This window comes from Myodes glareolus, chromosome 3, assembly GCF_982192425.1.
Source record: "Myodes glareolus chromosome 3, mMyoGla1.1, whole genome shotgun sequence".
Lineage (NCBI taxonomy): Eukaryota > Metazoa > Chordata > Mammalia > Rodentia > Cricetidae > Myodes > Myodes glareolus.
The window spans coordinates 55,493,040-55,519,380 of NC_142028.1; the positions used below are offsets into that span (position 1 = coordinate 55,493,040).

The window sequence follows — 26,341 nt, forward strand, 5'->3', positions numbered from 1 at the left end:
ATTCTGCCTTGTTCCACACTTCTAGATTTTTGTTGCCCTTGTCCTCAGCTGCAGCTCCTGTAAGTAAATGACGCTCACTGCTTTTTTCCCTTACTATTTCCTGTCCCTCGAGTTCTCTCCAGAACATAAGGTTTTTGCTTGAGCTCACAGCAGTTTTGAAAGAGGGTGCACTTTTAGTTTTAGATCCCTTCTATGCACATTCTTATTTAAGTAAACTGGTGGGAAACGCGATCAAAATTGCTTTCTTTTTTCTCCTGTCAAAGCCAGAGGTCATGTCTAGAGTCCCATTCATCCTGTCAATAATCTATACCCAGCAATACCCTCTACCACTCCCAGATTAATCATTTTAACAGACCGCTTAAGAGGCAGAATTATCTTTCCCACAGAGGAAGCCTTTTTGTGTACCATTGGCAAATGACACCCGTGAAGCCTTGGTTAAAGTGGATGTCGCAAATTGCATCAGTGACATTGCCTGTCTGTGAATTCAAGAAATCTGTTACCCATTAAAATAGAAATAACCAAAGGAAACTCACGAATGCCCTCCCTTCCATTATTGCAACAGTAATCTTCATCCCTGACATGCAGCAGCGTGGACTCAAATATGTAATTCATGAAAATTAGGGCTGTTTCTTTAAAAATTGTATTCAGCTCTGCTGGCTATAATGAGTTTGTGTTTGTCAAATGGCTTTTATGCTTAAATAAAAAGGTAATGATAAGCAACCACTGCAACTGCTGGGTGCAGCAACCCTTTGCAATGCTGCATGACATGTGTCTTTAGCAAAGTGGGGGCCCCGGAGTAATCAGCGAGGATATGAAAATGAACACATTATTTCACTGTTAACATAGGCGGCTGAGATGAAAGGGAAGGCCGTGGGCCTACTGTTGTTTGTATTTCCCTTCCTGGAACGGTTAAATGAACAAGGAAGTGTAGGCAGACTGTTCTAACTGCAAAGTGGGCCTCTGGAATCTAATACTTCAGAGGTGTGCAGAGTTTATGAGATGAACCCCAGTGTGAACTCCCTGTTCTGGGAAGCTGTCTGCACAGCACTGATGGGGGGAAACTAAGGTTTGTGGATGTTATAAACTAAAGTAGATACACAGAGAACTTTGAAGCCTGGTAAACATCAACCTCTGGGATCTCAAGCACATGGCAGTTTTGTCACCTGAACAGTCCCTTTCACAAAGAGTGGACCCGCCCTCAGTTAGGGAGGCTTTGAATCACAGTGAAGCTGTTAATGGCTTGCCTGATGCATACGTCTATGCTTCAGTCTGATCCCACTCAAAAGATGTCCCCTTTGGTTCTCCTTTTTATAGTTCTTATCCTGGTAGGGAACCATGAAGGCTCATACATAGCACCCTTTAGATCACCTGTAGAATGGTATTGTAGTGTAAGCTTCCATTCTTTGGTCAAACTTTCCCATCACCCTGTTTATTTTGAGGTGTGGGAGAGGTCAGGGCTACTGGGTTGGGTTTTGAGAAGACGCTTACCTGTATGCCTCTTTCTTTCCTTCCTTCCTTCCTTCCTTCCTTCCTTCCTTCCTTCCTTCCTTCCTTCCTTCCTTCCTTCCTTCCTTCCTTTTTTTCCTTCCAATCTCCCTCTGCCATTTCTTTCTTTTCAGATTAGATTTGGTGCTTAAGGAAATGTCATATCAAAAGGGAGACCAAATCTACTCCCTCAAGGAAAAGCGTGCATATGTTAGATGAACTGAACAGAGAGTTGGGGCATTTGTTGAAAGCAGTTTGAATATGACAAAACAGAAGTACAGGGCATTGCTAACAGGAGACAGTGGGAGGGACCTTCAGAGTGTAGTTAATCAGGAGTCCTGAGAAGGACCAACCCCACTACTTTAAGACTGACCCACAGTCTCTAGCGCCAAGCCCAGTGATGGAGCCGTAGAACACCATTTGGCCCGACCTCCCCCTTCAGAGGCTGTGCTGTCTGGCACTCATGACTTGATCGCTGGGCTTTGGGGCCACTGCAAACCCTGTTCCCTTGTTCTGAGAGACTGACAGGAGCCCCGTGGCCCATGGAAGGATTGCTCTTAAAATCATGATAGAGGAACATTGGGACACTGTGAGTGACAGCTGGTTTTCATGTTATTCCCCCTAGAGTAACAGACTGAATCTGAGGTGAGGATTGATCTCTAAGGAATCACCCAGGGTGTGGGATAGCCATTCTGACAGGCCTAGGAGAAGGTAAAAAGGGAGCGGAAGGAAGGAAAAAGAAGAAAGAGAATTGAGACGGCCATGTAGGAAAGCCTGGGGAGGAAGCAGTGATGTTCAGGGGACCTGGTGGCTTCGGCTGGTACCGCTACTGTCTGACAGCTTCGCCTGCAGTTGGAGGATGGATATCAAGATGTCAGGCAACATATTTCTATGGCATGTTGGAAGGGTATGACTTCATTTCCCACTGGGATGTAGGGGACTGGACAGAGTACCTTGTGTTTCTTGCTACTGAGGTGCCTGCCATCTGCCTGGGTAAACTGGTACACAGGCACTGTAGTATGGTAGGTTTTACTTCCCCTGGCTTGCTCACGCTGCTTTCTTAAACAACCCAGGGCCACCAGCCCAGGGATGGTACCACCCACCATGGACTGTATCCTCCCCGATCGATCACTAATATAATGCCTTATAGCTGGATCTCATGGAGGCATTTCCTCAACTGAGGCTCCTTCCTCTCTGATGACTCTAGCTTGTGTCAAGTTGATACAAAACCAGCCAGTACACACTTTCTTCCTCAAGTTGCCTTTGGCTGTGTTTTTTTTTTAATCATAACAAAAGAAACTCACACACACACACACACACACACACACACACACACACCGACCTCAGCTGCATCCCCTGTCCCTTTTTCCCCCAGCTTCCTAGCCTAGCAATCACATATTAAATTGGTTGTTGGTAATTCTGGCAGCATGTTCAAAATTCTCACAAAATTTAAGCATTCATTTTGTAAATTAATAAGGACACTTTTGTTGTTGTGGTGTTTTTTTTTTTTTTTTTTTTTGGAGACAAAGTCTCTTGTATCCCAGGTAAGTCTTGAGCTTTCTACTAACAGTGAACAGCCTTGAATTTCTGATTCTTCTGCCTTCAGCTCCAAGGCTCTGGCATTACAGGCATGCGTCGCCATGGTTGGTTTTATGCAGTACTGAGCATCAAGTCCACAGTTTCCGTGTATGCTAGACAAGCACTCTACCCACTGAGACACATCCTGATACCCCATTAAAAAGCATCTTGGATTCATCCTCACTGAGATAATGGACCAATAACGGTAATGACAGCAATCAGAAGCAAGGGAACCCCTATTCTATAGGGTGACATGCCCAAGAAAAACCACAGTGTTGTAAATCCTGGTGGGACTGGTAGTCAGCTCTGAAAATATTGAGGTTTCGTGGTGAACTTTAAATAATCAGTGCATGAAACAGATATTCAGGAGGTTCTGTTTTACCTAGATTTCAGTTACCCATCAGTCTTTGCTCTCTTTACATTCTGGTTTTTCCTTCAGCTGAGGACTTTTTGATGGGCCCCCCATTCCTCTTGTTTTTAGGCTTTTCCCCAGAGTCTGTGCCCTTGTATTTAATCCCTTGACCAAGTACAATTCCCCCATGCATGGCCAAATTAGTCAATCAGGTTCATCCTGACTGGATGTCTACTTTACATACCCGAGGCCACCAAATTGGTCTGTTTCCAGAACATAAAAGGACCTCTGACCAAGAGTTATTGAGCAATTGCCTTTTGAGTTCTCTCCCAGCCCCAGGTACTTGTTTCTTTACTTTGCCCCTTTTCTGCTGCCTTTGCTCAGTACTCTCTAATCACATGATCACGAACTCTGCCCTGACTCAGTAAACTGGCAACAGTTAATGGCGAATGAGAAGGGAATTCAAATCCACTCAGGTCAAGAGGATGGTGTGAAGGACAGTGGTGATACTTCAGCTTCAGAGAGTCTGGTCCCCAGCTGTGTGACCTGGGACAATTAAAAGATATGGAGAGCTATATAAATGCCATGAGGTGAGGAACTCTCTGCTGCCCAGCACAGTTGGACTATAGTAGGACCTCCTTATCAGGATTCCCATGAGAATTAAATGACAGACACAAGCAGCTACGTGTATGACTACATATGTAAGCCTGGCTTCTGTATTAGATAGCTTAGCTTGGAGAACATAGAAAATGGAATCTCTCTTCCTTTAACACACTAATTTTGAAGAAAGGGAACATTACATTGCTCTTTCTTAATATTTTAAATGCCATAGGGAAAGGGGGAAGATGATGTTAGTATCAGGGTTTTGCTGCACCCCTTTAAGGGAAAACTATTTCTTCCTGCCCCCACCCCCCAAATAGAATCTGATTTGTACTTCCTGCCTAGGGTAGAGAAATGGCTACCGAAACTGTCCAAAACTTCCCTAAGAGTTTGTTCAGTAGGGTTTGCCAATCACATGGGCAGAAGACTACCCTCCACCCCCGCCCCAGGAAAGCTGATACACGCTGAAGACAAAGAGATGGGAAGAATAATTATCCCTTAATGAGATCGTTATATTGAGGTACATCCCATAGACTTCTCCCCTCAGGCAGCTGCTGCTGTGTCTCCTTTGGAATACTGACCCAAATTCTTATCCTGCTCGTCCTGATATTCTTGGCGTTCTCATTCTTTGAAGACCTCCCTCAGCACGTGAAGATGCTCACATGTATACCAACTCATTCTGCTCTGAGGTTTTTACTCAAAAGATGTAACTTACCCCATTTTTGTTTGTTTTGCAAATAATGGTCCCAATCCATTAATTAGATCAATACAAATGGGTAAGGGGAGAGGTGAAGAGTGGAGTTAACAAAATTCCGTAGATTTGGACAAGATAGATACATTCATGGGGGTGTGGCTATCATGGATTCAAACTGTAGCAATCAACAGGCACTTGAACTTGGGGAAAGGAAATGGCTCAGTGGGCAAGACTGCTTCCTGTGCAAGCATGGGTATTGAAGTCAGATAGATTCCTCATTACCCATGTAAAAAGCCAGCTGTAGCCATTCCATTGTAAGTCTGGTGCCGGTGCCTGCAAAGACAAGAAGATCATTGGGGTTTGCTGGCTGCTATACTAGTTCAGAGATATTTTTGTCTCTAGAGAATGAGGTGGCAAAGAGCAAGGCACAGGTGGTTTCCTGGCCTCTGTACACAGATGAGATATATACAACACACACACACACACACACACACACACACACACAGAGAGAGAGAGAGAGAGAGACAGACAGACAGACAGACAGACAGAATAAACGAAGACAGAATAAATGAGGAGGAATGGGTTATCAAGGACAGTTATAGGCCAATATGTAACTTTTGGGTGAAGCTGCATAAAGACAGTTGGGGCCTTTTGGAATAATGTTCCTGTAGTTTCTCTGTCAATGTGAAATTATACCAAATATGAGTTTAAAGAAAGGGGACAGAAGACACTATTGTGAGTACACAGTTGCTACAATGTCCCTGATCTCTCTGTCTCAAATATGCAAGAGTGAGTAAGGTTTGGAAAACCCTACTGAAAATATCCCCAGGTAGCCCAACTGAAAATATCCCCAGATAGTACTGGGGTTTGGAGCATAAATTTGAGTCTCATAGGTACTTCTCATCACGTGACTCCTGCCACGTTTTTTAATCCATTGTGTATCTCAGTTTCCTCTTCTGCAAAATGAATATAGAAAGTTCACCTATTTAGAAGATTGTCACAAAGATTAGATGGGTTCATCATTGTTCAATGCTTGGCACACAGAGGCTGTTATTGTGATTTTTATTTTATGCAAGCACATAGCAGCCTGCCCACTCTAGACAAACATTTTCCTCATAACTGAATAGGAAATCTGGCAAGGTCTTTTTGTTAACTTAAGGTTAAGATGCAAGATAGCACAAGTCTCTAAGACAGGCCTGGAAATCTCCACCACTTCACAAGAGAGACAGGGTGGTGCCTCTCCATAGTCACCACATTTGGGAAGTAGAGGCAGGGTCAGGAGTTCTAGGTGAATTTCTGGTAAAAGGAAGGTATTTGAAACCCTATCTCAAAAACCAAAACGAAATAACAAGTCACTACCACCTAAAATAACAAACTACCTACCTCCCCCAAACTTCAGCAGCCTCACCTGCCCTAGATGGCCCAAGGTCAGCACTGGTCCTAATTCCTTCCCTTGGAACATTCCTTTCTCCAGGAGGTGTTCCTAGGACCAGACCTAGCCGCCCTCAACTGCTGTGAAACAATCTCTAATCTGTCATTCTCAGGGCCAGTTCAAAAGTCAATGTCCCTGGGCTGAGATCAGTTTTTGCCTGGAAGCCAGGCAAAACGTTGTACCAGTGGGGTGGTGGCGGTGGTGGTGGTGGTGGGAGGGCGTGGGTGGGTTACTCTACCCTCCAGCCACTCCCATTCCTCCCCCCCATCCCTCTCCCTCTGGCCTCCTCCTTTCTCCTCCTCTCCCTACCACGTCCCTCCCCTCCCCTCCTCGACCCGCCCCCGCCCCTCCCCTCCTCGACCCGCTCCCGCCCCTCCCCTCCCCCTCCTCGGCCCGCCCCCGCCCGTGGCCTCCGCCAGACCTCGCTCCCTCCCTCTCCCCGCCCCCTCCCTCCCCCTCGCGGCCTCTCCACAGGTTCCTGGTTAAGATGGCGTCCCCGGTGGCCATCGCGGCACAGGCCGGCAAGCTTCTGCGAGAGCAAGCGCTGCGGCCGCGGCTCCTGGCGGTCAGGTCCCAGGTGAGCGTGGCTGGGACGACGCGAGCCACCCGCTGTGGTTCCCCTGCTCGGCGGCCTCTTCGCCCCGTGCTACCCCTCGCGACCTCGTGCTCCCCGCGGCGCCTCTGGTCCCTGGTGTAGCAGGACCCGGCCCACTCCCCACGGGAGGTCGCGGGGGCCGCGGGGTCCAGAGTGCACACCCCACGACGACCGGGTCGTTCTAACGTCTCCTCCGCGGCCCCGGGCCGGGTGGGCACTGGAACCCCGCGCTGGCACCGGGTTGCGAAAGTTGTTCGCACTGTTGGAATCCAGAGCTTTTCCAGTCCGTTCCTGGCTCTGCCTTGGGGACCTCTCTAAGCTTGAGGTCGCCAGGCCAGCCACGTGCTCCGCATGCCAGAAAACCGGCGGCTCCCGGGGCTGCTCACCTGCCAGAGTGAACTCTGCAGGTTGTTGCTTGCGCAGCCGATGTGTGCTCCTCTGTTGGGAAATGCAGGGGTCCAGGAGGAAAAAGTGGGAGTGGGTTCCTCTTCCCTCTCCTATGAATGGCCTGTGGCAAAACTCCTCAGACCCTGCCTACTCTGTTCACGCCACATGGAGACTTGAGTTATCAGCTGGACTCTGAACAGCGCCACGTTGACCCGGTTTACCTTCTTCAGATGGCAGGCTTCTCAGTAGCCGGAGTCCTTGGGGGATGGTTGGGACACTGAGTTGTCATTGACACTTAGAGAAGTCATGCAACCACTGCTCCACTTTCTCTAGATTATCCCTCCCCCAGAAAGAAAACCTTCCTAGTTCAATGAGAGGCAAATTGTCACATTTTAACCAAGGCAGGCATAGGACACTAAGAAAACTGGAAGAAAAGTTACTAATAATGATCTTTTGAGTTACTCTAAGCTTTGGCTAATTATGACACCAGTGAACCTTTTTTTCTCCTTTTCATTACCTGACATTCCGTTTCTCTGTTATTGTTAATGGGAATTTAGGAGATGCTAATAGTTATTACTGTAATATCCTTAATAGGCACTTGTCAGTATGGTGGGTAAATGACAGGGATGGCGGTTTGTCTAATTAAGATCAACGATACCTGCTACAGGGTGAGGCGATGCATCTCCAAGTGATCTAAGTCTTATTCATTATTTAAGTGTTATAAAAATCCAAGAACTGTGGTGTTGTTTCAGTAGATGTGAATTGATGAGAAACACGGAGCCTAGGGCAGTGAAAAACGAAGGGCTAGGAAATGATTGTTCAGAGGAGCCCAAAACAGAACATTTAGCTGAAGTACATTGTCATCTTCCCTATCCAAAATGGAAACCTGGGAATACTTGGGAGAGACTTGCTGGCAAGCAGACTGGGTGAGAAGACCTGTTACCTACATTGGGTAATATACTTCGGTTTATGTATTTATTATTATTTATTATTTAGGCCTAGAAGATGACAGTAGGGCTGGGAGGTGAAGGACATTTGCTCCCCAAGCACAAGTGTCTCGAGTTCGAATCCCCAGCACCCATGTAAAAAGCCAGGCATGGCAGTGTGAATTTGTGACCCCAGGACTAGGAGGAAGACACCTGGGTCCCAAGAACTTGTTGGCCAGCAGCCTGCCTGAAATACTGAGGTTCCACTTCAGTGAGAGACCTTGTCTCAGGAAATTAAGGCACCGAGTGCTAGAGTAGGCTAAAATGGGTCATTTCCAGGGCAGGCTGCTGTGGCCTCTGAGCGCAGCACACGGCTCTCTCTCTGTCTCTCTCTGTCTCTCTGTCTCTCTGTCTCTCTGTCTCTCTCTGTCTCTCTGTCTCTCTCTCTCTCTCTCTCTCTCTCTCAGCTTTTGTTGTTTGGATTTCACTGTCTAGCCTTGGCTGGCTTGGAACTTACTATGGACACCAAATGACCTTGAATTCAGAAATTGCCTGCCTCTGCCTCCTGAAGGCTAGATTAAAGTTAGGTGTCACAATGAAAAGATTTAAAAAGATTTTTAAAAAATGTCTGTGTGTTTGGCCTGCACGAATGTATGGGCACCATGAGCATGTGGGGCCCATAGAGGTCAGAAGAGGGTGTCTGGTATCTCTTGGAGCTGGAACTGCTGGTGGTTATGACCTAAACCATCTACTAGGACTGAACCTGGGTCCTCTGCAAGAGCGGTAAGTGCTTTCAACTGCGGAGCCAGCTCTTTCTTTCTTTTAGCCCCATTGGTTTTCTTTAGTGGTCGAAATTATATACAGTGTCCAAGACCCGGAAATGAGCATTGATGAGTGGTCCTATGTAGAAAAGTCCAGTTCTGAGAATTTCAGTGAGGCATGCTCTCCTTACACTGGGGAGAGCCCGGCGAGCGCCCATATCCCACATAAATTAACCTGCACATCAGTACAAGCTGCAAGTCATTGGTGCTACAGACACATTTTTTAAAGGAACAGTTTGGAATTGATAATGGAAATAAATGGACATAGCCTGTGTCTTTACAGACCTGTTTTATTAGTTCTTGCTCCATCCATTCTGATTTGATACAGACCTACCCATTTCCTGGATCATAGCAGACGCTACAATTAAAGATGGTTCTTTTTTTCCCCCTACCAAACTTAAGAATCTTTACCAAGTATCGCAAATCTGTTGGCACCGTCGGCGCAGACCTGCTTTGTACCAGGCCTTGTGGAAAAAAACAAAACAAAACAAAAAAACCCTAACAAACAAACGGGTGGGTGGACCAAGATAAAAGACCCACTTTCTGCTTTTAGAAGCAACTCTAATTGATTTCATAAAATTACCCATAGAATAACACCCCTCCCTGGTGTTAACATTAGACACATATTTTTGATGGTTAATGTCATTGATTTTTTGTTTGTTTGTTTGTTTTTTTTAACTTCTGCCCTCAACTGTTTTGACTTTGGGTTGATACTATGTCCTTTATAGGACTGTTTTTGGCCATCTCTACACTAGCAGGGAGGTCTGTTCCAGGCCCTGGACTTGGTTATGAGCAAAGCAGACAGAACCCTTGACCACATAGTACTTTACTTTGTTGGGGGCAGGAAGGTAAAAGACTATAGATACTATAGTAAGACAGATGATTTCCAGGACTGATGAATCCATAATGAAATCAAACAGGGCCACATGATAGGGAGTAAATAGCCTAGCAGGCAGGCACACGAAAGCCCAGAAAATCTGTTCAATAAGGTGGTTTTATGTTTAGGTTTAATGTTTTTCTTTTTTGAGGCTGGGTCTCACTAATGTAGCTCTGACTGGCCTATGTTGACTAGGCTGTCCTAAAACTCAGGCATCTACTTGCATCTGACTTCCAAGTTCTGGGATTAAAGGTATGTGCTGCCATTCCTGGTCTATGTTTAATTCTTAGGTTGGAAACAAAGACATAATGCACACCCTTGTCTTCACTGTAGCAGAATGCCTGAAAAGGCAGCTAAGGAAGGCAGGCCTCACTCTGGCTCACAGTCTGAGTATGTAGTCCGTCCTGGTGGAAGGAAAGGCCATAGGCTCTTGTGACGATGGGTCCCATTGTATCCACAGTCAGGAAGCAGAGGGAGATGAATGCTGTGCTCCTTTCTTTGCAGTTTGGGAACAACCCAGGGAAGGGTGCCACCTGCATTTAGAGCGGTGGTCAGGTGGTTAAGCACCTGACCTCAGTTAATCTAGCAACCCTCACAGGTGTACCCAGAGATTGGTCTCCTAGATAATTCTAGCTCTGTCAAGGTGACATATTGACTGTCAACAGCTTGGTAAGTTTGTACAATGTGGAAACAGCTGGGTCACTAGATATAGTCACACCCGACACATTGTGCGTGGTAAGGCAATCACTGTTCCAATAGCTGTAACCTCAGTCCAGGTAGTAACGACAGTTAAAAGTATTTTTGTCTCATGATGCCTGTGTGAAGCTCAGGGAAGCTACTATTCTAAGGGATACCCAGATTTCAGGTTCTAATTTGGGGTTTACTGATGTGTCGTTCTCTGTGAAGCCCGGGGGACTGTATACTGTCAAAGGAAACTGCTTATACCCATGCCTCTCATGTTGGCCACTTCAGGAGAATGGACTGCAGCTCAGTGCTCTGCTCTTTCTGGAACATGGAGACGGATGTATGGTTTTTGGTTTTTGTTTTATTTGTTTGAAGCAGAGTCTCACTGTGAGCCCTGGAACTCACTCTGTAGACCAGGCTGGCCTTGAATTCGCAGAGATCCGCCTGCCTCTGCCACCCAAGTGCTGGGATGAAAGGTGTGTGCCACCAAACCCAGCTATGCGTCGGTTTTAGAAGTGAAGGACTAAAGGGCCTGTACAAGCTTTTACCAGCTAAACGAAGCCAGGAGACTGCTGCAAGCTGTGGCCTACCTCTGTCTGCCTGTTGCCCTGGGGAATAAATGTCTTGGTTTTTCCCTTTTTCTACTTTTTAAAACAACAAAAACAGCAGCAACAACCAACCAATCAACCAAACAGGCCCCCCCTGTCCCTGCACCAAACAGGCTCCCCCACCCCGGCCCAACAAGGGACAGCCACAATCCTTGCAGTTAAAGAAGATGAAGAAGATGCTGGATTTCACAAAAATCAGATGCTAAACTTTTGACTTTCTGTGTGTGGAAGGCCTGTGAGTGACAGCTCCTGCCCCAGATTGCTTTGTTGACTGTGAAGGAAACACTGCTTTTATGGGAACATGATTAAGTGCACAGGCCCATGGTAGCCAGAGCTTTGTAACCCTGGTTGCCTGGATAGGTTCTGCAGGCACTAAGCCCAGAAAGTCATTGAAATATGTCCACTGGGAGGACGGAAAAAAAGGACACGGGTCATTGGAGTTTTGCCCATCACCCCTCCTCACACTCATAGGCATCCTTTTTTCCACTTGTTGAGCTTAACCTTCATAGGGTCACATGCTGATCTCTTCTGGAAGCAGGGTTCCCTCCGACCCCTCTCTGTGTGCTACCTTCAACTTTGTGATTCAGTGTTAAAGACCCTTCCCAGGTTATTTGACGGGCTCCTCCTCTATCCTGTGATTGCTGTCTATGTCTTTTCTGCCTTATTGCAGTTTATAGCACACACCCCATCTTACTTGTTTATTGTCTGTCTTCTGTTTCCTCTCGCAACTCTAATAACGTGAGCTTCATGAGAGCAGACATTGCTCTTTCCCCAGCTGACCTAGCTCGGTGTTCTGTAAGCATCTGTGGTCTAATGAATTAGTGGAGTGCACAGACAAGGGAGGGGCAGGTAACAAGCTGAGCGTTTTGATATGGATTAGAGAGGAAGGGATGAGCTGATAATCGGCAAAGGGACTAATTGTCGAGCATTGCGGGTGTGGCAGGCTGGGCAGAGTTTATTGCCAGTTACTGCTTTAAACCTTACAATATCATGGCAGGAGATGGTGGTGTCATCTCCGTGCTGCATGTAAAGGATCCCAGGCACAGGGAGGTCGGATAATAACTGGTTGCAAATCTCTGTGCTGGGAAGTCACCTGCCTCATGGCTGCAAATCTCCCCGCTAGAAAGTCACTTGCCTCATGCCATTAAATACCTTAGCTGTTAAATCATTAAGCCCTATCTCCAGGAGGTCCAGTTTGGGCTGAACCATTCAGTTGAACACAGTGGTTACCTGCTCTGCACCTCTGCCTTTGGTTGTTTGGATTTGGGTTGACTCAGCCTGCTGCAGCTGCACACCTCCTTGGACTCTGATTCCCCTCCCCCTTTCTTCCTCTGCGATCTAGGGAACAGTAGCAGAAGACATGAGTTCTGCATTTCTTTCTGCTGAGTTCACACACTAGATCCCCCAAGTCGCCTGCTTTGCAACCTGGAGCAAATGATTATTTTTAAAGATTAATTTTATTATTGCACATTAATTACACAGAAAATAGGCTTCGTGGAAACTTTTTCATGTGGTGTATGCACTCAGTTGCTACAGGGATATGGCATACATTCTGTGGTCGTATCTGGGAACAGATGGCTGAACTTGACTCTTCTGTGGAAAGGCGTTAGTTCTCACAGGTGGCTATAATGATTCAGTATGATTTATTAAACATTTGACATCATGATTAAATCCCGGGCCTGCAGTGATTATTTCTGCTGCAGTGAATTAGAAGCTAAAGTGACTTGCCTTTTTAGAAAGAATTTACTAATCTGTAGTAGCGGTTCTTTCCTAGGTTTCATAGCATTTATCATCTCCTGTCACCTCAGAATCAGGCACTGGTTCATGCTTCCTTAGGCCTGATTTCACCGAATAGCCGTGTAAGACAGGCATGGTTTTGCTGGGTTCATATGCGGAGAACTTGAGGCTGAGGAGGTGGATGGAGGCTTGCCTTCATGGCCTTAGGAATTTTCAGTATCCTAGAGCCGGGATTCGGGAGCTCAGCTTCACTATCCTAACTGTTGATGTTCTCTGAAATGTTTGCAGAACTCGGGTAGGGTTAAGAGCAAAGGTATCTGGACTTGGGTGAGTTAAATGATGGAGGTGGGGAATACCTAAGAAGAGACCTGAGACCCAGTGGGTACTAGAAGTTCTGGCTTAGGAGTTCAGAAAAAAATGAGTTGACTTTTCGGGGTGGGCATTTCCTGGCTTGTCCTGAGTTTATGGCAATCTTACTTATAGAAAGGATTATGAACGAACAGCATTGAGGCACAAGCTGTGAAGGTACCTGTCATCTGCCTCTAGGACTTATTTTTACTGTAAAATGAAGAGACTTGGTGTAGTATATGAAATGGCACGGTGCGATCGGTAATAAAAAGATCCACCAGACTAGCTTAATACAAAATATACAGCTTTAATAAACAGAAGAAAGGAAACTTACAAAAACCAGGGTTCCAGTGATCCAGGAATGCAGAGGGCAAAGAGGAGGGGGCAAGTGCACCTGGATCTTTTATTTGTTTTGTGTGGCCCCAGGGGGACACACCCTAAGCAGAATGTGATTGGTCTAAGTTCCCCATCATCTCCCCCTTTTTTCTAAAATAAGACAGAACCAAACCAAATACGACTATATACAATAGAAGCAAATAATAAATATAAAGTTACAAACAACAAACAATATTAAGCAAGAAACATATAACAAAAGCTTTATTAAATATTCTATTTTAGGGAGTCTAAATAATGTAGATGGTAAGTACAACTATCTAATCTTCAACTCCATCAAAGATCTGAGAAGGGAAATAATTTTACTCAAGCAGCCCGGAAGTACAAGCGGGAAACTTCTGAAATGTGCAACAAATGGAAGAGACAACTGAATACTGGGCAATCACCCAAAGTCTCGTATGCAATGTTGAGTCAACCAACTTTGGCTAAGGCCTGATGTAACTGACATGCCATTTTTCAAAGGCAAGAAACCTTTTAGGACTCTCTCACCCTGTCTTGGCAAGATAAGACAATCCTGCTTTTATCCATTTACAGATATTCTGTAATTCTGTCAGTGGTCGAGGTATGGGCTTTTTCTTTGCCCAAAGGCCAGTTTTGCCAGGAAGAAGACAAGCTCCAGGTGGAGTGTCTTTGGTGCTCAACGGGAGTAGAGTGGTGATGCCAGGAGTGATTGTGTCTCATTACTATAGAACTATGAGTTAGATTAAAGGCCGTTTTCTACAGCTCTTCGAAGAGGTTGAAGATTATACTATCTATACTAAGTATGATCTCTATGTACCTGATTAGTCTAAATATAAATATAACAAATATATATGACTATTGATTTTTATCTATCTAACTCGAAGACTAAGAGAATGAACAACTATTTGTCTTTTACATGCTATGGTGTCTCTGAAAGCCGAATGTTTCATTATTTGTGTGTCATACATTGATTGACAGGTCTCTTATCTCTACAAAATACATAAAACACAAGATAAAGGGGTGGGCCAGCAGTTGCTATTCAACCTGGGACACTGGAGAGCACTGTGAGTAATTTAAGTGACAGTAGGCAGAAGTCAGGCTGTCTCTGGAAAACTGGATGTACAGATGCTGTTAATTCAAGTGGGCTAGCTGGGGCCATGGAGATAGGGAAGACAGACTGATGTTATTAAAGAGAGTGAGCTAGGAGGTGGTGGTGAGTTGGTGCGGTAGGTAAAGGTGCTTGTTGCCAAGCCTGATGTCCTGAGTTTGATCTCTAAGACCCATGTGGTGGAAGGAACGAGAGGACCAACTTTGACAAGTTGTGCTCTATCCCCACCAACAAGCAAGTGAATTAAAAAACAAACAAACAAGAAAGAACTGATATATAACTCAGTCTTGCCTAATGTACAAATTCCTGATTTCATTCCAGCCCCTTCTAAATTAGGCTTGAAGGCACAGTCCTGTAATCCCAGCCCTTGAGAGGTGGAGGCAGGAGATCAAAAGTTCAAGGTCATTCTTGGCTGCAAAGTGAGTTCAAATCAAGTCTGAGATATGTGAGACCCTTTTCAGAAGGAAGGGAAGAAAGGAAGGAGGAGAGGAAGGAATAAGGGAGGGTGGGAGAAGGAAGAGCTAGAGACTGGATAGGGCCTGGGGTTTCCATTGTTTCCATTGTTAGCCTCTCTTCCTGCCCTGAGCCAGATGACAAAGGGCTGCTTGCTGTTCCTGGACAGAGGAGGTGTGCATTTATACTCTGTGTAGAAAGTATCCCTGACATGCCTGCCCAGAACTGTGTACTTTGTCCCCGTGCCTGGGTGTTTGCTGGGTGTGTTAGGACCTAAGTAAAGACACAGGCTCATAAAAGAAGAGAAACGGCAAAGAGGGGAAATGTGCTGGCTTGCAAAGCACGGTCTAGGATGCACCGTCCAGGATGCACGGTCCAGCCCTGCCAAACCTTCCTGAGCCCACATGGAGAAGGGAGAATGAGGGCCCACAAGTTGTCCACTTAGAGGATGGCCACATGTCCTGACCCAGACATATAACGTGCAAACAAGATAGATTATAAAAATGTAAAAACAAAAAACCCCACATGAAGCACACAGTACAGCCCTTTCCAGCCGCAATGCCTGTCTTACCTAGTTCCAGCAGCAGCCCAGGCCTTTGGAATGGGGCAGCCTGGTGTAGCTGTTCCTTTCTCTGCTCTCATTCTTGGCTGTAGGTCCTCCTAAGGTTTTTTTTGATTGTATATATTAAAGACTTTCTTGGGCTTGTCTCAGGAAAAATGGCTTGTAGTATTGAAGGGGAGTGTCAGATCTCTGAGCCTTACTGGCCACTTGCAGAGTATTTCTTTGTAATGTCATTCATCCACATGGTCAAATGAGCTTTTCCACACTAAGACAAGGGTCTTCACACTGGGCAGAAATGCATCCCTGACTTTCCCTGAGCTCACTGTGCCCTGAGACACCCAAGGCTTTTGGTTCTCCACTTCCTGCTCTCAGGGAGGAGGATTTGTGGGAGGTGTGGTGGTCAGTAAAAAGTTCCCCATTGGGCTGAGCTTCTCTTAGGTCACCACAGCGGCAGTTGGTTGTCCCATCAGCCCTGTATCCGCTCTGAGGTGAGCTGTAGGGTTTCTTCCACTCAAACTGTTAGTAAGACGCTTATACATTTTATTCCTAAAACTGTGGTATGTTTGAGAACACGTGGGAACCCTGTTTATAAGATAATCATGCCAGGATTTTGTGATAACCCAAAACTGGAATCACCCTGCTTAGGCTCCAATCTTGCTTTCAAAGCTTAGTATATTTATGATTTTGGATAGTTATATGTTGTAAGACTGACTTTTCCGTCTTACAGTGCCTCTAAAATGCAGATGTCTTTTGCACTTTGTGTCCTGGTGAGTGTTTTCACCCACATGGTACATTAAAAGATACACTGTGTAACTGTTGGCTTATTGATATAGTTGTTGTTATAGTGCTGGGAATTGAAGCCAGGGCCTTGTGTACCCCAGGCAAGCATTGCGTCACACAACTACATTCCAGTCTTGATTTGTTTTTGCTTTGCTTTGACTTTGTTGTTCATTGTGGTTTTAGATAGGCTCTCACTGTGTAGACCAGGCTGACCTCCAGCTCACAGTGATCCTGCTGCCATCTTGCCAAGGATGGATTGCAGGCATGTACCCTGTACCTGGCCTTGGTGCCTTACATCTGGTGGATTAGTTTAATTCTTAGGGCCTCTGCTTCCTTATCTGCAAACTGGGCAGAGTTTCTACCATAGCTTCCTGGAGTTGACCTGAGCTGGTGGACATGAGTCCTAGCTCTGGGCCCGAAATGATCACTAAACACTGGCTGTTGGTTTAGGTGTGGTTGTCAGCGAAGAGAATATCTATCCAGGCAGCTTTATTTCCGTGGAAAAGCTGCTTTGATGCAGTCCTGGCTTTTCCCCTGGTTCTTTAGACTCATGAGTCGGATGGAACATGAACAGGAAGTAGGGTGGAACATGAGCAGAAACTAGGGGACTGGAAGAATCAGGGTGAAGTGACTTTAAGGGACAGAGGTTCTCTGTGCACTCTTGCCCTGTGATCTGTGGCAGAATCCTGGACCCCACCATTGCTTGAAACTGGAGATCAGAGATCAGCATTTCAGCGGAAAGCACATTCTAATAGTTTCTCCTTAAGGATGGAGCTCTTTTCACGTTTTCCTAAGAAACTCATCCTGCCTTACCCCCAGCATCATCTGCTGCATTGGTTTGGGTGCAGCCTTAGATTTTGAAGGACTTATTTGGGCTAACTTCCTTTGGAAGGAAACAGATAAACCACATTTAATATATACTCTCATTCCAGCCTGAGGGTATATGCAGGCCTTTAATAAGTAATACAAAGAAAGTTGAGACTTATTATTTTTGATTAAGGGAATAAACTATTAATGATGGGTGCTTCTTTGTTGAGATTTAGAGCGCCTTTAAAGTGAAGTATCATTAAAATTGAAAACCAGCAACACAAGGACAACAAAATGAATTTTTTACTGACTTTTTAAAATAATGAACAGGGAAAAAATAAAGGTGCTCTTTGGTTAATTAGATAAGGGTATAGAGACAGAGTTGAAGACAGTTGGTCTCCATGGTGCAAAGCTGGTGCTGAGGGACGTACAGCTGGCCTCAGGCTTCAGGGAGTGCATGGAACTGAGGCAGGAGGCTGTGACTGCCCCTGGGGGAGAGACTGGGCCCCGTGACTGCAGGATCAATGTTGGATCCCAGCCCCACTAGAGCAGGGCCTGAGTGTCCTCCTTCTGATCTGTTTGATGCTGGTTTACATGGTGGCATTTATGAGGGTTATAAACTGAGTTTTATGACTATAGTTTATATGAAATGTAATTTAATATGGAGAAAAATTTACTGAGTTAAACATTATATAAAGATGAGAATACTACTAAATCTCCTTTTGTATTAAAGGTCCCCAGGTTGAAATATTCAGTGGTGACATTCATCTTCATGTTGACATGTAATCACTCACAGTAACCATGTGTGTAGTGTTCCTTTCTTGTGTAGGTCGTGTCTCATGTGGTCCAGGCTAGCCTCAGACTCCGTATGTAACCAGGATGATTTAAGATTTTAATCCTCCTGCAGCCACCTCTCAGTGCTGGGATTATAGTGGTTGTCACTGTGCTCTGTCTGTGCGGTGCTGGGATGGCACCCAGGGCCTTTTCCTGCTAGTCAAGCACTCTCCCACTGAGCAGATCCGCAGCCCCTCAGTGTTTCCTTTCTTGAAGGTATTTTGCTCCTGAGGAATCCATTTCTGGCTCAGATAATCTCTTGCCTAGAACTTTGAAGTTTAAAATAAGCATCAGGGTTGTCGTTTAATTATCAACACACAAAACTTTTGAATATTCACATTTGGGCACATTTAGGGAGATAATAAAGGAACTGTGGTGTGACCAGAACCCTGGGCCCTGCACCTGCTAGGCAAGTGTGAAACTCTGGAACTGGACTAGCAAATGTTGTAATGACTCTAACATCTTATTTATGTTTCTCAAAGATTCTAAAGATTTAAAAATATAGATGCTTATTTTTGTGTTTTGCTGCTTTTATTGTGGTAAACTATATGTAATAATAAAGTTGACCATTCTAAGCTTTAAGCTGTTATATAGCATTGTACACGCATTCATTTAACATGTCTTCAGAATACATCCATGTTGTAGTATGTGTCACAATGCCCTTTTTAAGGTAGCATAATATTTTGTGTAGGGGTATATGTGTATATATATATATATATATATTCATTATATGTGTGTATATACATACACACACACATAAATTTTATTTATCCTCCATCTTTCAGGGAATATTTGGGGCTGTTCTGAACATGATATACATACATGAAAGTCAGTGTTAATATTCATCTTTCTAGAAAAGTTCAGTGTGTAGTTTGAGCTATATTTTTGACTTCCCATGTGTCATTAAATGTCTACTAGAATCATTTTTCTTCACGATAGCCTATAAAATATTTATATTCATATTTGCTTTCAGCAGCTTGGTTCAGTGTGACAAAGGTCTACCCTGAGGTTCAGGAAGTGGTGTTTTGGAAGGAAGCTTGGGGACAGAGACAGTTGCTGCCTCTAAAGAACCTCAAGTCTAGTCTGTTGTAGACTCCTACACAGTCAAAGTGTTTGCTGTTGAGACATGTCCCTGGGAATCAAGCTGTACTGTATTTCTTGGGCTCACCTACACAGTGGCTATTAATAATGCTTGGAGAGCTGAAGCCGAGCTTATGTGCAAACAGACAGCTGACATTTGTCAAGGTCATCCCAGCAGTGTGCCCTTTGGAGCGAGCTATCCGAGTCCTCTTAGAGACTGTGCTGTAGGTATTTTTATTGTCATTGTCTAAACCCATTTTGAAAAGGAATACACTGTGACTCAGAGACATTAAACAACTTCCTTATTGTCTTTGCTGCTGTCCCTCAGGCTGTCCCTCACAATGGCCTATTGAATTGTGCCCTTTATGGATTGAGTTATGTCTGTGAAGTCTTTCCCTCCTTACCTTTGTGAAAATAGGGACTTCACAGAGGAACTCTAGTTAAAGCGAGGTCACAGAGCCAGGCTTGGTGGCACACACCTTTAATCTGAGCATTCAGGAGGCAGAGGCAGATGGATCTCTGAGTTTGAGTCCAGCCTGGTCTACAGAACTTGTTTCAGGACAACTGGGGCTACACAGAGAAACCCTATCTCAAAAAAATAAAAAACAAAAAACAAAAAACAGACGAATAAACAAACAGAGGCCATTAGCATGAACTCTAACCCTGTCCTCCTGACGTCCTTATAAAATGGGGCACTGCAGACTCAGGTGCACATCCGCAGTGAGAAGCGTGAAGGCAGTGGTCAGGAAAACAGTGGCCTGCAGTGACCAGAGCTAGCAGTGAGGTATGGAATAGAGTCCAACGACCCAACCCTTTCATTTTGGACTTTTAGACCTCAGAAGTGTGACTGAAAATGTCCTTCCTTGTCCCCCCCCCCCATGTCCCCACCAAGAGTCTGACTGTGTAATCCAGGCTGGCCTGGATCTTGAGACTCTTGCCTTAGTTTCATCAGTGATGGGATTATAAACAAGACCATCACATACACATTTCTTCCTTCTCCTCCTCCTTCTCTTCTTCCTCTTCTTTCAGCCACCCTTTTCTCTAAACTGCATGGTATGTGGTACATGGTATGTGCTATCATTCCTAATATCAGCAAACAGTTTATCCTCTGGGCTTTATTAAGAATGAGGTGCCATCCTGGCATCATTGTGAAGCTAGTTTTGATCACTGGGACCCACAGTGATGCTATGTGTGGAGAAGAAGCAGACATGGGTGGTGTTCTGGTCACATGTTCCTTAGGTAGCAAGGTGAGGTGAGCCTCTGTTTGCACATTGCTTTACTCTCTGGGTTTGTCCTAAGGGTGGCGTCCCTAGTGCCTGCAGAGAGTTAGCTCAGGAACCGAGACCTACACTTGACATGCTTTAAGCTTTCTTTGTTTTTGAACCGAAATAGTTCTCTGTTCACTTACTCGCTAGTGATAGATTAAAGAAACTCTGCTTAGGAAAGAAGTTATAATGGAGGAGAATATTGGCAGGCACAGGAGCAGGCTTTGGTGCTGCTTTCCAAAGAGAGGCCCAGAAATGTTTTAGACAGCAGTGAGACTGGGAAACATGTGGACCTTTATTCTGATGTCAGTTCTGTGCTTTTCACTTTGTCCTGAAATAAGAAAGCAACAAACCTCATCATCATCATCATCATCATCATCATTATTTTCACCTAGCATCCCAAAAATTCGAAAATCTTTCTCTTTGTTCAGGCACCTCACCCAAGGTTAAAAACAAACCCCCAGTGTTTTAATGCCCTGTGATAGGCCTTTTCAGAAGCACTTGCATAACTTAATCCAGCTGATTTTTTTTTTTTTTGTAATCAGAAGCATTACACCAGGCACTGGGTTCTTCAGTACTATAAAGTTGAAATTTAAGAATAATCAGCTCGCAATCAAAAACTGATTATACATGAGCAATAATGAACATAAGAGTGAACCCTCTGTAATGAAAGAAAGAAAAAGGTGCAGTAGCAGTCCTTGAAGAAGAAAAGTGCCGAGAAGATGGTGTGGTGGCCTGATAGATAGTGGGTGAAGATCAGCCAAGCAGCCATGCTCCCGGAATGTGGTCAGTGTGGGAGACAGCAGGGAGAAGGGGCATGGAGGAGACTTAAACTTCACAACTCTGACATTCAACGTTGGAGATGAGGTAATGTAGAAAATCCCACTGGGTTTTAGGACTCAGTTAGGTCTCTGTTCTAGTGTTGATGGAAGGCATGGAGAACAGGTTTGTGTCTTTCTGCCCTATCAATTAGTTGTGTGGTTTTCAGCCTCTGAGCCTCCACCCCTTACTAAACTGTTTCTTTACTATACATGTTATTTGTCCAGACTCTCTTTCGTTGCTGGATCCTTGTGTAACTTTATACAGTGGCTGCTGAAACAACTGGTACACAAGATTAATTTGGAAGTCTGGGAAGCAGCATCAAATCCCAGCCACTCCTGTAGTCAGATGATGCACACTGTTAGCTGCTCTAGAGGTGGCTGGGCCGAGGAGTGGAGCGATAAGTGAGGCCGATGAAAGGCTCGTAGACTAGCCAGCTTTATTCAGAGCATCTGACAGTTTATATTCTGGAAGTTAAGAAACTTGGGCCACAACTCTTGGTTTCTCACAAGCACTCAGAATTCTCACACAACTCCATTCTTGGACCGTGCTCCAGCATGGTGCCATCCACCTTTTTGAGATAAGGCCTCACCCTGTTGCCTAGGCCAGTCTTTAGCTTCTGGTCCCCTCAAGTGGTCTCTTCTTCCTGCATCCTCCTAGCTAGGACTGCAGATGCATACCACCACCGCTGCCTCACCTGGCTCGATGTATGCTATTTTGAAAAACAGATTAGGAAGGGTGATGCCTATTGTTAGGGTTCTTGAGGAAGTAGCCATCAGAAGGTTAAAGCTGAGCAAATCTCTGAAGGAGCCCAGGGCTGTGAACTGTGGAGTTTGTATAGTTATCTGAACAAAGGGTAATCGTAGACAAAGGAATAGCAAGTGCAGAGGCCTTGATATGGGGTCATGTGCTCAATGTGTTTGATAATAAGCAAATGACAGGCAATTCAGCGTATTATGAGAAGGCAGTGGTTACATCCAAGTTATATGTGTAAAGTTTATATTCCCGAAACACACACCATCGTAAATAGACAACATAATATGAAAGTGTATATGTTTTCAGGGTTTATCCCGGTCTTCAGGAGGTACAGATGTTATAGTTTAAGTACGCACCTGTTGAGAGACAGTTTGCTTGTTTTCAGTTTTTGTCCATCACAAGTAATCATCTATAAATAGACCTGTTTCAGTTTTTATTTGAACACATTTGTGTCTCCCAGGTTACATTCACATGATGAAGTACATTGGTCACATTCTAAATGCTAAACGGGGCTGTGGGGGTGGTTGAGTTGTCTAGCTATGATCACAAACAGTTGATCTGATGTTTCCAGTTCAGTTTTCATTCCCAGTAGCATAGTGTAAAGTAACTGGGTTCCACATCTTTGTCAGCCTTTAGGAACCTCGTCTCTTCTGGCAGGTAGATTGTTTTATTTCATTCTGACTTTTATTTGCTTTTCCCAAGGCCGGTCATGTAGAGTATCTTTTTATTTGCTGTTGCTATTTGCATATTGTCATTGAAATCTCTCTCAGTGTCCTGTGTCCATTTTCTGTTCTGATCCCCTCCCCCCCCCCCCCAGACAGAATTTCTCTGTAGACCTGGCTGTCTTGGAACTTGCTCTGTAGACCAGGCTGGCTTTGATTCACAGATCTGCCTGCCTCTGTCTCTTGCTGGGATTAAAGGTGTACGCCACCACTGCCTGGCTGTTTTGATTTTTAAAATGTTCAATTTTGAAAGTTCTTTGTGTACTCTACATAGCAGTCTTTTGCCAGCTACATGGAGTGTAACTACCCCCCAGGCTGTGGTTTGTCTTTTCATTCTAGCCTAGTCTGCCAGCCAGAGAGAAAACATTTTGAACCTTAATCTACTCCAGATTATCTACTTTTTCCCAATAGATCTTGATTTTTAAAATCATGTCTAAGAACTATTTATTAAGCTCTAGAACTGAAAGTTACCTGCCATGTTATCTTTTGAAACATTTTTATTGATTGATTGATTTATAGACAGAGTCTATATAATCCAGGTTGGCCTTGAACTCACCTTGTATCTTAAGGGCCTGACCTCAAACTCATAGTGATCCTTAGCCTTCAGCCTCCAGAGTCCTGGGAGATGTGAGCCACCACACCCTGTTAAAAGGTGATTTTTCTCTAGTTTAACTAATCCCTTCCTTCCTTCCTTCCTTCCTTCCTTCCTTCCTTCCTTCCTTCCTTCCTTCCTTCCTTCTCTCCTTCCCTCCCTCCCTCCCTCCCTTCCTTCCCTCCTTCGCTCCTTCCCTCCCTCCCTTCTTTAAAAAATAGTTTTAAATATACATTTCAAATTTACTTGGAGTGAATATATATGTACACTGTAGGATTAAGGTGATGTTTTTCTATTTATTTGTTTGTAGCTGCACATCCTGTTGTTTTAGTACTGTTTGTTTGAAAGATTGGCACCTCTGTGAATGGATGTTGCAGGAAGGGGTATCAATCTTCTGGTGGAATTCTTGTATTTTAAACCATTAGGCAACTTTGATGTCATTGTTCATGATGAAACATGAACTTGGAAGCCAGTGCTGCCATTCTGCCTTCCTACTTGCTTCTAGTTTGGATCTTCTGATTTATTCTGTTCTGGATATGAACTCTGTCTCTGTTGTTTTACCATTTTTATCAGATTCATGTGTTATATGTTTTGAGTCGAGGACCATATGAAATTCTGGAAAGCATCTTTGACATTCGGTTTGTTGTTCTTGTGGGCTCTGGACTGTTACAGGCACATGAAGCTCTTGCCTTAGTCTACATTCAAACAGATACTGCTCTTAAAACTGGGTATTTTGGTGAAATCAATTTACATTGTCTCTGTCTAGAAGCTTTCTTTTTATTGTTTTGATGTGTAGGCGGCCACAGGAATACAGACAGCAAAGCCATCAGTGATAGCAGTCACCTTTATAACAGGTCGGTCTAATAAAACTGCTGAAATGGATTCCAGTGGTCAGTAGGGGCCTTGTTTCTCTCAGCTTCTTTTCATTCGGTCTCCTAGGAAGGAAGCTGACAGAAGCTTAACTGTTTCTTCAGAGCCACACACATGTGTTGAAATTATACTTCTGTGGGATGGTTTTAGTATTTTAGGACTGTAAGTAACTTTGGAGATGATTCAGTGCCAACACAGAAGCCAGCCCTGTTTTATATGGGCAGTGAAGACAACGCTGTGCTTATAGGGCCTAGAAACCTGCTTCATTTTTCATGAAAGTCTGGCTCTTACACAGACTCCCACTGCTGTGCCAGAGCCCCTGTTCTTATTCTGTTTTGCAAACAGTTTCTGTAATCACAGGCTGTCAAGGCAGACTCCTGGCCCTCGTCCCTGTCCTGACCCTGTTGGGTCTGTGTTCTTAGTCAGGTCGTATCACTACCTGCTCAGGGAATCCAAGAAATCGTGGGGTATCAGGGTGGCTTCAAGAGCTGAAGATCATGTGTGCAGGTAGAAGGCCCAGCCAGTGATGGTGAGGACACTATTAGTCCCACATGCTATTTGTTAATGCTGATACATTTTGTTTCTCTGTGTAATAAATTAACTATGAATATCTTTTTTCATTTTTTGCCCTGATTTTTAATAAAATTCTTCTCTCTTGCTTGGTTACTTGCTCACTTCCATTAAAAAATGTAATACATACATAAATAAATATTTTTTTTCCCAGGCAGTTAAAACAAGGTCTCACTTTGTAAGTCTGGGCTAGAAATTATAATATAGTCTCTGTAGGCTTGACACTCCTGGTGGTCCTCCTGTGTCGGCCTTCCAAGTACTTGGATTGCAGGCATGACCTACCATACCCAGCTTAATATATTTTTCTTAACTTATTTCTTAATCCATGGGCAGTCCTTAAACTTATATAATATGGTATACTTTCTTTCTTTTTTTATTTTAAAAAGATTTATTTTTTTGTATGTATATGTATTGGGGTAGGGGCAGGGTATATTTGTGTAGGTACCTGTGGAGACCAGAAGAGGGTGTCAGATCCCTTGGAGCTGGAATTGCAATATAGGTTCTGGGAACTGAACTCTGACCCAGGAAAGAGCTGGAGGCACTCTTAATCACTGAGCATCTCTAGCTTCTATGGTATGCTTTCTTAACTTAGGAACCTGAGTTTTTTTTTTTTTTTTACTTATTCAGTGCTTCTAATCAAATCCAGGGCCTCTTGTGTACCAGGTACCCCTGAGTCCTGTTCCTAGTCTTGTCCCTATCACAAGGGTGCTTAGAGAGTTCTCAGTACCACACTGGGCATGTAGACCTTTTCCAGTCTTCCTCCAACCTGCTGGCCCTCTTTTCTTCTTTCCTACTGCCTGTAGATGTACATGCGTAGCCCACCCACATGGTGTTGTTACACTGAGCTATGAAGTTCCCTTTGTCTTGGTCTGGATGTCCTTGTGTGTTTCTGCATTATTTGCCATATTGGAAATAGAACTTATACCAAATGGTATTCTGTGAAATGTCCTTTGTTTCTTAATGTATTCTGGCTCCATCCTCTGTGGACACTAGTTGAGCCCCTTTATCTTGTGTCTTTACTGTATTGCATATAACGATTATATAGAATTAAGATGTCTGCTCGCTGGTTAACAGGCATACAATTAAGTTTGCCATTGATGAAAAAAATAACTTCCAGTTACTCAGAAGAAAGATGACATCACCACAATTTGAAAAGTAGAAAGAATAATTTTATTTCTCATTTAATGAAAAAAGTCCATGATTAAATGATAAAAATTTAATTGAAAAGATCATCAGATATTGCTTCTAGCATTCCCCCCCCCCCCATGAAAAACCAATTACTTACCCTTTTTCTTGAGAAGCTCTTTAATCAATGAGTTTGGAATAGATTGTGAGTGGTAAGTTAAGATTTGATGGCTGGGAAAGCTTCTGCTGTGTGTAACTTTCAGCACAGTATGGGTATTGTTTACATAATGTGTTGTTGACATAGTTTTTTCAGTGTAGGAAGTTATTAACCAAATGGCAGTGTTGAAAATAAACACAGGCATAGTTGGGGAAGCTTTTCATTCCAATGTGTGATGCAAGGTCAGCTACCAGAATATTTGGGCTTTTCCCCCACTTCTTGAATGCAGGTATTGAACATAGGCCTTCATGTGTGTTGGGCAAACCCTGTCCCACCAAGGGACGTTCCAGGTCCTGAACCCCC

At 44.3% G+C, this 26,341-nt stretch overlaps 1 protein-coding gene across 1 annotated transcript in view; it reads left to right on the top strand.

The window, feature by feature from the left end:
• Positions 1 to 6,562: 6,562 nt before the first annotated feature.
• The window catches only part of Suclg2 (succinate-CoA ligase GDP-forming subunit beta), a 261,034-nt gene continuing 241,255 nt past the window's right edge, over positions 6,563 to 26,341 (top strand). Inside the window, exon 1 of the mRNA XM_048438429.3 lies at positions 6,563 to 6,718. Coding sequence (XP_048294386.2) covers positions 6,629 to 6,718 — 90 coding nt within the window. The 5' untranslated portion in view covers positions 6,563 to 6,628. The remainder of the gene's footprint in view (positions 6,719 to 26,341) is intronic.